This window comes from Artemia sp. Qi Xiang Cuo, chromosome 8, assembly GCF_049724085.1.
Source record: "Artemia sp. Qi Xiang Cuo chromosome 8, ASM4972408v1, whole genome shotgun sequence".
NCBI lineage: Eukaryota > Metazoa > Arthropoda > Branchiopoda > Anostraca > Artemiidae > Artemia > Artemia sp. Qi Xiang Cuo.
In genome coordinates this window covers 74,599,846-74,613,682 of record NC_142801.1, presented here as the reverse complement: position 1 = coordinate 74,613,682, position 13,837 = coordinate 74,599,846, and the positions used below count along the sequence as shown (strand labels likewise).

The following is a 13,837-nucleotide window of genomic DNA, read 5'->3' as shown; positions in this document are numbered from 1 at the left end:
ATATTTTTCAAAATGAGGGGAGAGTTTTTAAGTCTCCCCTCAGACATTTTAAGACATTTAGTCTCCTCCTCAGTCTCCTCAGTCTCCCCTTAAGACATTTTAAATATATTTTTCAAAATGAGGGGAGAGTTTTTCAGTCTCCCCTCAGACATTTTAAGACATTTAGTCTCCTCCTCAGTCTCCTCAGTCTCCCCTTAAGACATTTTAAATATATTTTTCAAAATGAGGAGAGACTTTTTAAGTCTCCCCTCAGACATTTTAAGACATTTAGTCTCCTCCTCAGTCTCCCCTTAAGACATTTTAAATATATTTTTCAAAATGAGGAGAGACTTTTTAAGTCTCCCCTCAGACATTTTAAGACATTTAGTCTCCTCCTCAGTGTCCTCAGTCTCCCCTTAAGACATTTTAAATATATTTTTCAAAATGAGGAGAGACTTTTTAAGTCTCCCCTCAGACATTTTAAGACATTTAGTCTCCTCCTCAGTCTCCTCAGTCTCCCCTTAAGACATTTTAAATTTATTTTTCAAAATGAGGGGAGACTTTTTAAGTCTCCCCTCAGACATTTTAAGACATTTAGTCTCCTCCTCAGTCTCCTCAGTCTCCCCTTAAGACATTTTAAATATATTTTTCAAAATGAGGGGAGAGTTTTTAAGTCTCCCCTCAGACATTTTAAGACATTTAGTCTCCTCCTCAGTCTCCTCAGTCTCCCCTTAAGACATTTTAAATATATTTTTCAAAATGAGGGGAGACTAAGGGGAAAACCCTTCCTCTACTTCAGTCTGAAGGATCTCTCAAGGAAAGTTTGGGCCTAAAAATTGACTCTTCTGAGGCTCTTATAACATCCTCTTTCCTGCAGACAGAAAGATCTACCGGACTTGTACCATTTTGCCCCCTTCCCAAAATATCTTAAAAGAATAGAAGAAATTAACATTCAAGAAAAATAAATAATAATCCTTCAGACATGCTAGGGGGGGGGGGGGTGGGGTAGGCTTGGATAAATCTTGTTTTTTTCTTCTTATTTTTTCATTAGTTCATCACAATTACTCATGGCAAAAAAGCACAGTATATATGTATGTACATAATTTCGTATTTGGGTAGATAGAGGTCTGGAACCTCCAGTTCAGTGTTCTAACCATGTTCAAATTTTATTGCGCATTTGCATTAGGATCCTATCCCTTTCTAGACTTTTTTTTAGCCTCTATTTCTAAAATCATTCAAGTCTTCTCAAGTTCTGCAAAAATTTCTTGTTCTGTATACAGATCCAGATGTGTTTACTTATGGACCAATAGAATAAATGCACAATAAATAACAATAGAACAGAATATTCTATTGTTAGAATATTGTTATTCTAACAATAGAATAATTCGAACATTTCAATTCTAACATTGAAAGATATAATTTATGTTGTTTGGTAGTTCAAGCTTAATTCATATGACACAATATAAAGGTGTTTATTCCTAATCTTTTTCAGCAGTTTCAGCCCTTATATATGTGCGATTGTACTATATTTCATCAGAAGCTATATCTGCTAATTTGTTTAAATTTCAGCTATATTTTGCCACTTTGTCAGATACCAAGATGAATAGTGAGGAAAGTGGACAAGAAATTGATTTGACAAGACTAAGTCTTCCTCAACTGTCACAGTTGAAACAGCAATTTGTAGGTGATCTTAGTGTATACACAGAGTCTCTTCAAAATTTGAAGATGGTTCAAACAAAATTTCAATCATCAAATGAAGTATGTGCTCAAATTAACAAAAATTGTGAGAATAAGGAAATCCTTGTTCCCCTTACAGGTTCCATGTATGTCCCTGGTAAATTGACAAATACTGATAAATTATTAATTGATATTGGTACTGGGTATTATGTTGAAACCAATCCAGAAAAGGCTGTTGAATATTTGAAGAAGAAAGTTGATTTTATTACTGATAATATGAGGAAAATTCAAATTCTAGGTGAAGACAAGAGCAAAGTTCATGATGCTATAGTTGAAGTTATGAATATGAAAATTAAAGCACAATTTAGTGCACAAGCACAGGCTGTGACTGGACCCAAATGAAGAAGATAATATGATTTTGACTTACCCAATAAGAATTATTTTTAGAAAAATGTCTACTAACATCCTTGTGTTTTCACATAGCAGCAAATTGAAACACGTTGTTGAGGCTGTTGTAAGCCTGAACCATTACACTGTGTATGAGTTGAAATGGGATGATTTATTATCAGTTTCATGGCTGAAGAACTGTAAATTGCTAATTTTTCATGGTGAAAATATTTGTTTGAAAAGTGTCGAGCGTTTTATGGAAAGAGGAGGAACAACTCTTCAAGTAATTGATTGTCCTGGCCCTGAGGGAATGGCAATGTATGATTTTGTTGTGGTAAGTCAAAGACTGGTCCTTTTTTTCATGGAACACTTTTTTTCATGTGTTTTTTTTTTTAATAAATAGGTTTTGTGGAATATAGTTGTTGTTCTATTCTTTGGTGAAGTTAGTATACATAGGCTAAGTAGACAAAGGTAATTATAAGTTTTATGATTAAGCATGGAATTGTTACTAGGAATTAATCTAACTCTGTTTAAGTATATCTCCATGCTCCAAAAGATATAATTGCTAACAATTAGTATTGTAAATTCCAACTAAAGGTATTATTTTCTGATATTTGAAAAAAATAGTTTGAGTGATGAATTTAATGAAAAATAAGGTGAAATCTGTGTTTGAAAGTAATACTAGTTTTTTTTAAGTAACTGTTGAAGTCTCCTGGCAATATTGGATACTTTATACATATAATATAGGTAATGTTTCATGAACTAAGAGTTTCCAGATATATTTTGCTTCCATCAAAAGTCCATCAAATGTCAAAGGAAATTTGACATTTGATTTCAATTTTTTTTTCATTAGGGGATGAATCCAATGGAAAAAAGTAGGATCTACTGAATTAGTTTTATACTCTCAAGTACCAAATTTTTTTGCGTTTTAATAAATATTCTAAATAAACAATCGATTCTTTTGGTGTTAAAATTGAGTTAAACTTGACACAATTTTGGAAATGCCTTTGTAGCACTATTTTAATGTCATGTTAACATCTACCCTAAGGATAACTGATGCTGTGAAAATCTAATGTCCAGAATTGAAAATACCACTGTAAACGCTTTTATTTTCGTTTAAGAATTATTTAATACATCTCTAGGCTTAAACTGATTCCAGTAGTAGCTAATTTTGACTTACTTTTGTGTGTAACAAATTTAATATATGAATTGTTTTTCCTTAAAAACAAGAAACAATCTTTTTGATTATTCATTTTCCTTAAAATAAAAATTTTGTATTCCTTCCTTTTAACATATAGCAATTACTTTACAAAAATATTACAAAGAAAACTTTAGTACTATGGATTCCGAAGCTTTTTTTGACAATATAAGTACTTGCTTTATTATAGTGCTAATAGCTTCTGATGAAAAATTAAAATTGTCGCATCATAACAGATGCTGCGAAAATAAAATATCCGAAATTGAAAATACTACAGTAAATTCTCTTATTTTTGTTTTTTTTTTAGGTATTATTTAATACAGTTCTAGGCATATCTTGAATCCTGGAGTTGAAGAAAATTTTGACTTATTTTGTTTTGAGTAATTTCAATATATGTATAATTTTTTCCTTATAAATTTGACAAAAAGCTTGTTGATTGTCCATTTTTTAAAAGAAGATTTATATTTCTATGTTTTAATTATTTAAAAAAAAAATTCTAGGAAGAAAATTTGGGAACTATTTTTTGAGAAACTTTTGGTTACAATATAATTACTTGCTTCATTATGTTACTAATTCTGATCTAAAATCAAAATTGTAACTATTACGGAAAAAAACATAGATGCTTTTCTAACTAGTAGAGGGGGAGCTTGGGCGCTTGTATCGCATTGATACCGTCTATTTGAAGAGTAGAAGAATGCTGTTCCGGGCACTTTTATTATTCCTTGATTTTTAGTGCAAAATGCAGAAGGTAAACGTTAGTTCTTCATGTGATTCAAGGTTTCTTAAAAAAAGAAAGAACACTTATATAATATTACAGTTTTGGCAATATTAGTTAAGGTAAGTTTGATACAAGTGACTGTAGCAACCTGGAGGTCTGTTTTTCTATCATGTAAAGGAAATGGTAAGTATCAGAGTGAAGTGTTAACTTTCTTAATTGATTTACTCATAAGTTTCTGTACTTTATTGTAATCAAATAAAAAAATGTAAATGGGGAAAATAATTCCCTCTTCTTTATTCACCATATTGTTTTACTGCTGTAAGATAATCTAATATAAGATTATCTGACATAAATAAATATATATATATATATATATATATATATATATATATATATATATATATATATATATATATATATATATATATATATATATATATATATATATATATATATATATATATATATATATATATATATATATATATATATATATATATATATATATATATATATAGAGTGTGTGTGTGTGCGTATGAGCAGGGGCGCAAATTGGGTGGGTTGTTGTTGTGAAGGCTGGCAATCGCTAGTTAAAATTTTGAAAATTAACCTATCGTTTTTTGTATTTTCATGAGAAAAATTAAGAAAAAAGTTGTCTCCCTCCCAGGATTTTGAAAGGCACCTTTTTTGTATCTTCTTTGAAAAAATCCTTGTCCTCCCCCTTGTCACGCATTTTGTCTACACGTAGTGAGGCGAGTTGAATAATGTGACGTGATATTATTAGACTAATAAAGTGTAATATTATTATAAGACTAATAATCTTTAATATTATTAGACTAATAAAGTTTTATGTTGTCGTTTCAGGTACTGCTATTTTTAATTTTACCAACTAAGGTTTGGTTTTATTTACTTTCCAATTGTGTTCTTTGTTTACACATCAGGAAAGGAAGAATCTTATATCTCCAACTGATAAAAATAGTAACCCAAATTTGTATTTTATCCTCTTATTTGTTCACAATTCAAATCTCCCTTTTTATCCATTGTCACGTTTGCATACTTAATTGAATCCTCTCTCAAATCGGTCGGAGACAGAAACAGGAATAATTCATCAGTCAGTTGAAGAAATAAATCAAAAGAGAGAGATAAATTACAGAAACAGGAGAAAACACAAAATAACCAAGTCACGGAAGCCAGATTACAACACAAAAAAAGTAGGCAAAAAAGGAAGACTGGATTAAGCTAGTCAGTTTGTGGTAGTTCATACTAAATGCAAATTAAGGAAAAATAGAGTTCAAGTCACTAAGTTATGTCGTATAATGTTGTTTTTTTTTTCAGACCACGCCACCTTTCTTTGACGAAAAGAATAAGAGTTTCAATAGGGATAAGTCCTTTATTAGACAGTGAGAAAAAAAAACAAATACAAAAGTTCTGAATATTTCTAAGACACAGTTAGTCTTCATCATCAGCAGAAATACTTTGCTGATGACGAAGAACGACTTAGTCTTCGAAATATTCAGAACTTTTATATTTGTTTTTCACTGTCTAATAAAGGACTTATCCCTATTGAAACTCTTATTCGTTTCGTTATAATGTTGGGATGTTGTTCTTTTAATATTTTAGCATATATTGCCTTGAAGTAAAAAAAATCCTTGTGAGGGTGTCAAGTCTCTCTTATTTTCATATGGTTATATACAAGCACGTAGATAGGGGACTTTGCGACTAGGCTTTCACTAAATTTTCCGATTCTTCTGATTCTTTACATAATTTTCATTTCAACTTGACTATTTTCTTAGGGTTGTGATGCACTACTCCTTCCTACAATATGATTCCTCGGACCTACCCGGTTTCAAAACATGTTTCTACAGAAACGAACTTCAACGTATATTTAAAAAAAAATTCTATTTTTAAAATTCAAAATACTTCACGAGGAACCTTAACACTATATATAGGATAGAGGCTGCCACCCCCACAAACTTTTGTTCAGTACGCGAAAGTTTCAGTTTTGAATCTCAATTGTTCAATAGTAAATGTTCTGTCACAATAATAATGTGAAGAAAAACTTATATTTCTTGGCACCATGGTTCGTTATATTTGATTCCTATGCATGAAGGGACTGCCACCTCCTTGACCATCTGCTCTTTGCCCATAAATTTCGATGTATTGTAGCTAAAGACCATACTATCAATACAGCACTAGTTAAACTTAGCCAAATCAAGTAAGGGGGCAGTGTCTTTCTCATATGCCGGATAGCTTTCTGCAGAGTAGCAATGCTGCTTTATTTTTTTGGTGATGAGCAATCTGGAGCTTGGTAACGGCAAGGGACAGAAATTCAAAAGTAAATTCCGATATTGGGGTCATGAAATAAAGGTGTTTTTGGATCCCCGGAAGTTTGGAAGCAGTTTTTCAATAAAACGGTAATGATTTTTTCCCTAGCGTTCTAAACAAGAAGAAAAACGAAACTACTCTATCTGTGAGAGTAAACGTCTTAGGGGACACTCAAGGTAATAGTCATTTAAATTAATAGAGCCCCCCCCCCCAAAAAAAAAAAACCCACAAATTCTGTATCTCTACTAGGTTTCTAGGAAATAAATCTAAAAAGCCGAAGTTTTTTTTTTTTGGTTTTTCCTAAATTATTAAATTTGGAATTATAATTGAATGTTCGGAAGTTTCGTTTTTTATTTAAGTAAGCTGAAGCAACATCCTAATTATTTATTTCAGAGGCAGCGCTATAGTGTTGCGTATAGAAAAGGCCATAAGCCTTCAAGGTTTTATTATATTTTTTTTTTCCAGTGGCACTTCATATGGAAAGGGCGGGCATATAAAATGTCGGAGGGAGTTCATTCGATTGGAAATCGAAAGTTCTAGTGGCCTTCTTAAGAGTCAAAAGTGATAGGATGGCAACTAGCTGCCCCCCCCCCCACGCCGTCTTTTCCCCAAATGCATCTGGTCAAAATTTTGAGATAGGCATTTTGTTCAAAATAGTCCAAAGATAATGTAACAATGCTTCCAGGGTTGACACAACCCCCAGAGTCCGGGGACGAGATTTGTAAGCTATGCCATAAGAAATTGCTATATTCTAGCTTCTCCGCCTGTAAGACAATATTTTGGCCCGAACAGGGCCGAAATGTTATGTAACGAAAATTTTGAGAACTATTGAGAGAGTATATATGTAGCCTCTTTGTCTCAGAAGCCATTTTGGCGTCTGGTGTGTCGTTCATCTATTAACGTGCGTGCAGTCTATAAAAAGAACCGTTGCAATATACCATCCTAATAAACTAACTCTTATAGAGTATTGCACCTTCTCTATTAGGGTGTTGCCTAACGGTTTCTTTTACGGGGAGGGGCGGGGGCAAAACTTTTTTTTTAAGTTTCGGTTACTTTAAATCTGAGATGCTTCTTACTTATAGTTCGTTACCACGAGCTGTTTCTTGAAGCTTGATTCGTGGTAGACTGATACTCCGATCAGTCAGTCATACAGAATAGAAAGAAAATCTATAGTGAAGGTAGTCTGCAAATCCTATCTACATAGGGACTCCGAAAATCTGGTTGGGTATAGTCAAAGACGTGATTACTGTTTCATCTTTCATTACTAGTCTCGCTTTAGAATAATATCAAATTGAAAAAAAAACTATTTTTTTTTCAACTGAAAGTAAGGAGTAACATTAAAACTTGAAACGAACAGAAATTATTATGTATATGAGGGGGTTGCCCCCTTCTAAATGCCTCGCTTTTCACGGTAAAGTTCTTTGTACCTTTAAAAAAGCTTCTTTTTGTTCTAATTAAACCACCCTTATATTTCAGGAGTCGTTCTTAAAGAATTGGGACAACAAGTCGAACTTCTCTTTTTTCTTGCATTTTCTAAATTTTTAGTGTTCAATATTTTTATATTTCAATATTTTTAGTGTTCAAAATTTTTAGTGTTCAATATAGTGAATCTTTCGAAAGTAGAATGTCTGAAAGTTGAGCCCAGTATAATGTGGTTTGGGCATTATTCTCTCGTTGCTATTTTATATCGTTATACATTTTAGAAAGTTTTAATTGGCTAATCGTTACCATTACTCTATTCGTTTCGTCCAGCTCTTTAAAATATGGAATTGTCCTTCGTAATTTGTCAAAACTTTCTTATTGTGCAATTCGAAAGCTGTCTTTTTGAAATGAGATATTGTATCATTTCTTTTGAAATATCACCTTTATTAATTAGACATCGTAAATGAAAGGTTTCTATGGTTGCAATTCTGTAGATATGATTTTCAAAGTCAACCTAATGATTTTCTTTAATGGGTTTCTGAAAGAAATAATTGATTTCCAATTTGTTCTTCAGCAGCAGGTGACATATATTAGAAATGAGATTCATTGACCAAGTAATGCGATATTTGACTTTTAGAGCAAAAAAAAACTGATTTGATTTTAAGCGAAAACATCTTCTCTTAAAATACTATTCTATTAAATTTTGTTTACTTTTTAAGCCTTAATTGGTTTTCATACTATGTACATAATTTTCCGTGCAAAGTTCTTAAGTTGCGTTGCAGTAACTTTTCACACTCAAACAAGCTTTTTCACACTAGGTTGACATAAAAATAAATAGAAAATTCCTAGTCGTCCTCTAAAATCATTCAATCATCATAAGAAAACTGTTCGAAAGTAAATATGTGGAATGGAGGTTCAAGCGTGCAGGACTTTCTAGGAATTTTTTTTTTCAAAATTTATTAATTGCTACCACAAATTCCATTTTATTCCTGCTATGGTGAATTTTTCATAACGTACGGTAAACTACCAGAAATTCCATTATATTCCTGCTATGGTGATTTTTCATAATGTACCGTAAACGTATTTTTTTATATGTATTAATTGCTACCAGAAATTCCATTTTATTCCTGCTATGGTGAATTTTTCATAATGTACTGTAAACTACCAGAAATTCCATTATATTCCTGCTATGGTGATTTTTCATAATGTACCGTAAACGTATTTTTTTATATGTATTAATTGCTACCAGAAATTCCATTTTATTCCTGCTATGGTGAATTTTTCATAATGTACTGTAAACTACCAGAAATTCCATTATATTCCTGCAATGGTGATTTTTCATAATGTACCGTAAACGTATTTTTTATATGTATTAATTGCTACCAGAAATTCTATTGTATTCCTGCTATGGTGATTTTTCATAATGTACCGTAAACGTATTTTTTTATATGTATTAATTGCTACCAGAAATTCCATTTTATCCCTGCTATTGTGAATTTTCATAATGTACTTTAAACTACCAGAAATTCCATTATATTCCTGCTATGGTGATTTTTCATAATGTACCGTAAACGTATTTTTTTATATGTATTAATTGCTACCAGAAATTCTATTTTATTCCTGCTATGGTGATTTTTCATAACGTACCGTAAACTATCAGAAATTTCATTATATTCCTGCTATAGTGAATTTTTCATAATGTACCATAACCTACCAGAAATTCCATTTTTATTCCTGCTATGGTGGATTTTTCATAACGTACCGTAAACTACCAGCAATTATGGTGAATTTTCGTAACGTAACGTAAATGTATTGTTTTTCCAAAATTTATTAATTGCTACTAGAAATTCCGTCGTGAAATTTTATAACGTACCGTAAACTACCAGAAATTCGTTTTTATACCTGCTATGGTGAATTTTTCATTATGCACCGTAAACATGTTTTTTTAAATTTACTAATTGCTACCAGAAATCAATGGCGTCATTTCATTCTGAACTAAGGGGGCCTAAGCAACCTCTGTGGGCCCCCTAAATTGGTCGGCTCACAGTTGTTGAAGAGCAATATTTCTTCACAGTGGTTTAGCACAGGCCTCTCCCAAAATCAACTAATAATAGTAAGAAGCAATTTAAAAGTGTTTAATGAATAGGCCTACAAAGAGAACTTAAGTTGGAAATTAATTTACAGTTTTATTGTAACACTGAGAACCAACAAGGTCTCATTTTTCTAAAATATATTTTCGAACTATGTATTTTATATAGTTTGATTTTATATAATAATTGTATATATTTAAAAATATTTTGTAACCATAGTATTGAAATCCATCAATTTTCTAAGAGCCTTTTCACTAAGTATCAACATCAGATCTCTCATAACTCTCATTACCGATCTATTCCAGTATGCCTTTCTTGTAGTAGATGATTACTCCGGCTGAAGAACAGTTATGCCAGTAGCTTTTTGAACATTAACAAACAGTTGGTAGCGTGTACTGCTATTTTTGATAAAACATTACAGCTCTGGAAGAGTGGCAAAAAAAGATGCAATTCATCATGTTCTGAATGGAATCACCCAACACAAAGTTGAGTCTATGAGGATGGCAGTTACTGTAAATTGCATGCAGTGCAATTGATATAATACGCGCTTGCCCACCTGAAAATTGGCCGCTCATGACACTACCCCTGTATTTTCAAAGAAAAATGTAAAAGACAACAAATTTTAACCTCCCTTTGGATCAGTGCTTCCACTTTGTTCCTACTAGATTTCTGTTCCGTCTTCTTTGAAAATCCTGAAAATTCCGACACCCGACCACAGAAAATCCGACTATTTTTCCGACACCGTGGTGGTCCGAAATCCGAAAAATGTCCAACTCGACCCGAAAAATCTGACAAAAGTCCGACTACAAGAATGAAGCTTCTCATTTTCTACACTATTATAGACTTTCAGAACGGCTCAAAATGGTTTCTCAAACGTCTTCTTCTGCAAATGATTTTGGCAATTTCAGCTTGCTGTTGTGTTAGGCTGAAAAGGTTGCAGTGAGTCACCTTTGAGTTCCCCGATCCGATCCCGCTTTTATACTTTTGGCCCTTCTTTTAGCACGCAGCCGCACTAGAAATTCCTTGCGCTGACGACGCAGCTATTTGCGGTTCAGAAGCCGTGGACCATTAGTCAAGACGCTATGTTTTCAAAACGCTGTCAACCGCTTCAAGAAGAAAAAGAAGTTGCAACAAATTCGGAATTTCGACGAAAAACCGAAATTGGGAACCAAAATCCCTCTTCTGGGCGTAAAAAAGCCTCTTTATTTTGTTTTCCATACTATTTTGTTTTCCATCCTAGCCACTCTGGCATAAGTAGTAATCATCAGGTTGATGAAATAGCAAAAAATGCTATAAATATTGACCAGCCAAGTGGGAGACCAATCCCAATTAGAGATATTTACCGATTGAGGCTATCAGATATTAATTTTAATAAGATTAATCCTATCCTTTCCCCCTTTCCCAATAAGTATCTTTCTAAAATTTATCATAGAATTCGTTCTGGAACAAATGGACTAAATTTCCTTGCATTCTCATATAAGTTTTCTAATTCAAGTGGTTCCCTGTCCCCTCTTTGCAGGCATTGTAATATGAATAATGAAACTATTGACCATTGCCTATTTGGATGTAATATGCTGACGTCTGCACAACATACCTTGCTTTGTAAACTGTTAAAATGCTTCAAACACCACAAAATCTCACTATCAGCCAAGAGCCTAGCCAACTATACCTGCACACAGAGCCCAGAAATCGATATCTATCTTCTTATTATTGAACTCCTTGAGTCAAAAGATCTACTGAAAGATATCTGAGAATATCTAATAAATAAGAGACAAGCAAGCCAGTAGCTCTGTAGCCCACAGTGTGAAGCAAAATGAAAAGGGCTAAATAGTACCAACTGAATAGCCCGCCTGCTGTGAATTAGAAGAAGAAGAAGAAGACGAAAAACCGAAATTGTGAACCAAAATCCCTCTTCTGGGTGTAAAAAAGCCTGTTTATTTTGTTTTCCATACTATTTTACCTTCTGCTTTGCCTTTTTTCCATCGGATCAAATGGCCGAGAGCACCTTCTACTTCTTCTTGGGCTGCTGTGCGGCGATCTTGACCACGTTCTAGACAGTGTTATACCTTATGGGCCTAATGGTCCAGTCCAGTACACGCTCTCTACGAAGGTGACGAACGCGGTGACGATTTCAAAAATGCTTAACTACTCATGAGTATTCATTTATTGGAAAACTGGTGTCAAAATCAGACTATTAATGTAAACAAGTATGGCAGTCTTTGGCCATAGTTTCGCATATTCAAAAGAAAAAAAACGCTGTAGCTTCTGCCTTGTAGATTGCACAAGTCCATAGGACTATGCCCAAACGAGCGATGTAAACCTGATTGTAGAAGCATAAGAAAATGTATCTCTTTTCCGCTCTCAAGATCACCCCGGCGATTTTCGCCGTGTACGAGACATCCAGAATAGTGGAAAAGTAATGCAAAACAGGGTTTTCGATTTTTGTTTTCTTTTAGGAGAGATACTTACAGCTTAAACATTCACTTATGCTCCTTACCCTCTTACGTCTTTCATCTGCACCTAACTTAAACTAAAGCTGCAGTTCCACTAGACTGAACGCTCTCGTCTGCCGTCGCGTTTGCTCTAACACACTTGAGTTGTTTTAAGAGGGGAGCATCGACCTCTAAGTCTCGGGATACTTATTTCTTTCTTTTCATGCCAGACTTGGCCTGCATGATAGAGGTAAGGGTCACACTTTTGAGCGAATTCCTATGATCTGTTTTCACGTTTTTCAACGTAGGAAAGAACCGCTCTACAGCTGCGTTTGAAAAAGGCAAGGTCAAAAGATACTGCACAACCCCAAATATGTTGGGGAATCTCTGTGTACCATTTGACGTCTTCAAAGAAGCCACATGCAGCCAGAAATCACAGACGTCTGTCACATCTGGAAGACCAAAGATCAGTAGACTCCGCCATTCTTCTATAATTTTTCGTGCATCCCACGATGGTGCCTTATACCGCTGAAGGATCTTTTGGAGAAGAGTGACAGCACCGATATCCAAAGCTTTCACAGGGTCAAGTATTTCGCACAATGTAAACAGTTCATCTTCAAATGAAAATCGCTGCTTGATTCGCTTCACCGCCTCTACATACAACTTCCGAGCACATTCATAGATGACTATAACTTCACGTTCATCTGCTCTTGTACTCGTGTCTGATTGCAAGGTCTGAAGAAACTCTTGAGCTGCACCTCCCAAGTACACATCTTCCACTGCAAGGTATTCACTCGTGTTGTTGGGGTTAAGCTTCAAAGGCGAGGTTGATCTGACGTAGCTGGGCTTCATGACATTCATGGCCAGTTTTCTCAAGAGTATCTCCACCTCTAATTTTATTTTGTGGAACAACGGTTTTTCACTTTGGAAAAGAAGATTGAAATCTGTAAACAGCTCCAGTACATAGAGCTGGAACTCAAGCTGAATCCAAAGCAGTGGATTCTTTAGGGCTTGCCATGCCCTGTCGTTTGCGTGAGCGGGATCTTCAGCTACTACAAACTGAAAGTAGCTACAAAGTGCATCTCAATTCTGCAATAGTCGCTGAACGCACAACTGAAGTGATAGCCAGCCTGTCTGACCTGGGGCAAGCACATTCAGGACTGGGGTGTCAGTAAATAGCTGATGTAGTTCAAACTCAGAGCGCCTTTTGGCACTCATGTTGAAGTGATTGTATACAGTCCGACATAGATCTTCCAGTTGCTTTGGCAATTGTTTGCAAGCATAAGAAGCCACCAAATGAATGGAATGGCTGCTGCACTTGACACACATCACAGATGGGAATTTTTCTTTGATTCTGCTGACAACGGAGTTCTCACACCCAAACATAGTATTGGAAGTGTCTGCACAGAACCCAACCCAGTTCTCCGTAGGTATTTTTTATCTTCAAGAACTTTGCATAGCAGATTGAAAATAGTTTCCCCCTTCCCGTCGGAAAACTCAACCATATCTAGAAGGTCGACTTCTCCTTCGAAATCCTTATTGCAGAACAAAACTGCAATTGCAAGGTGTTTTTTTTACTGCCACATCAGTTGGTTCATCAATAATGATA

The 13,837-nt window shown here is 34.2% G+C and overlaps 2 protein-coding genes across 2 annotated transcripts in view; both read left to right on the top strand.

The window, feature by feature from the left end:
• The window catches only part of LOC148949790 (prefoldin subunit 5-like), a 29,926-nt gene extending 27,475 nt beyond the window's left edge, over positions 1–2,451 (top strand). The window contains exon 2 of the mRNA XM_089093094.1: positions 1,549–2,451. Coding sequence (XP_088949220.1) covers positions 1,579–2,058 — 480 coding nt within the window. The 5' untranslated portion in view covers positions 1,549–1,578 and the 3' untranslated portion in view covers positions 2,059–2,451. The remainder of the gene's footprint in view (positions 1–1,548) is intronic.
• The window catches only part of Hcs (holocarboxylase synthetase-like protein), a 259,065-nt gene continuing 247,296 nt past the window's right edge, over positions 2,069–13,837 (top strand). Inside the window, exon 1 of the mRNA XM_089093093.1 lies at positions 2,069–2,377. Within this exon, the coding sequence (XP_088949219.1) occupies positions 2,069–2,377 (309 nt within the window). The remainder of the gene's footprint in view (positions 2,378–13,837) is intronic.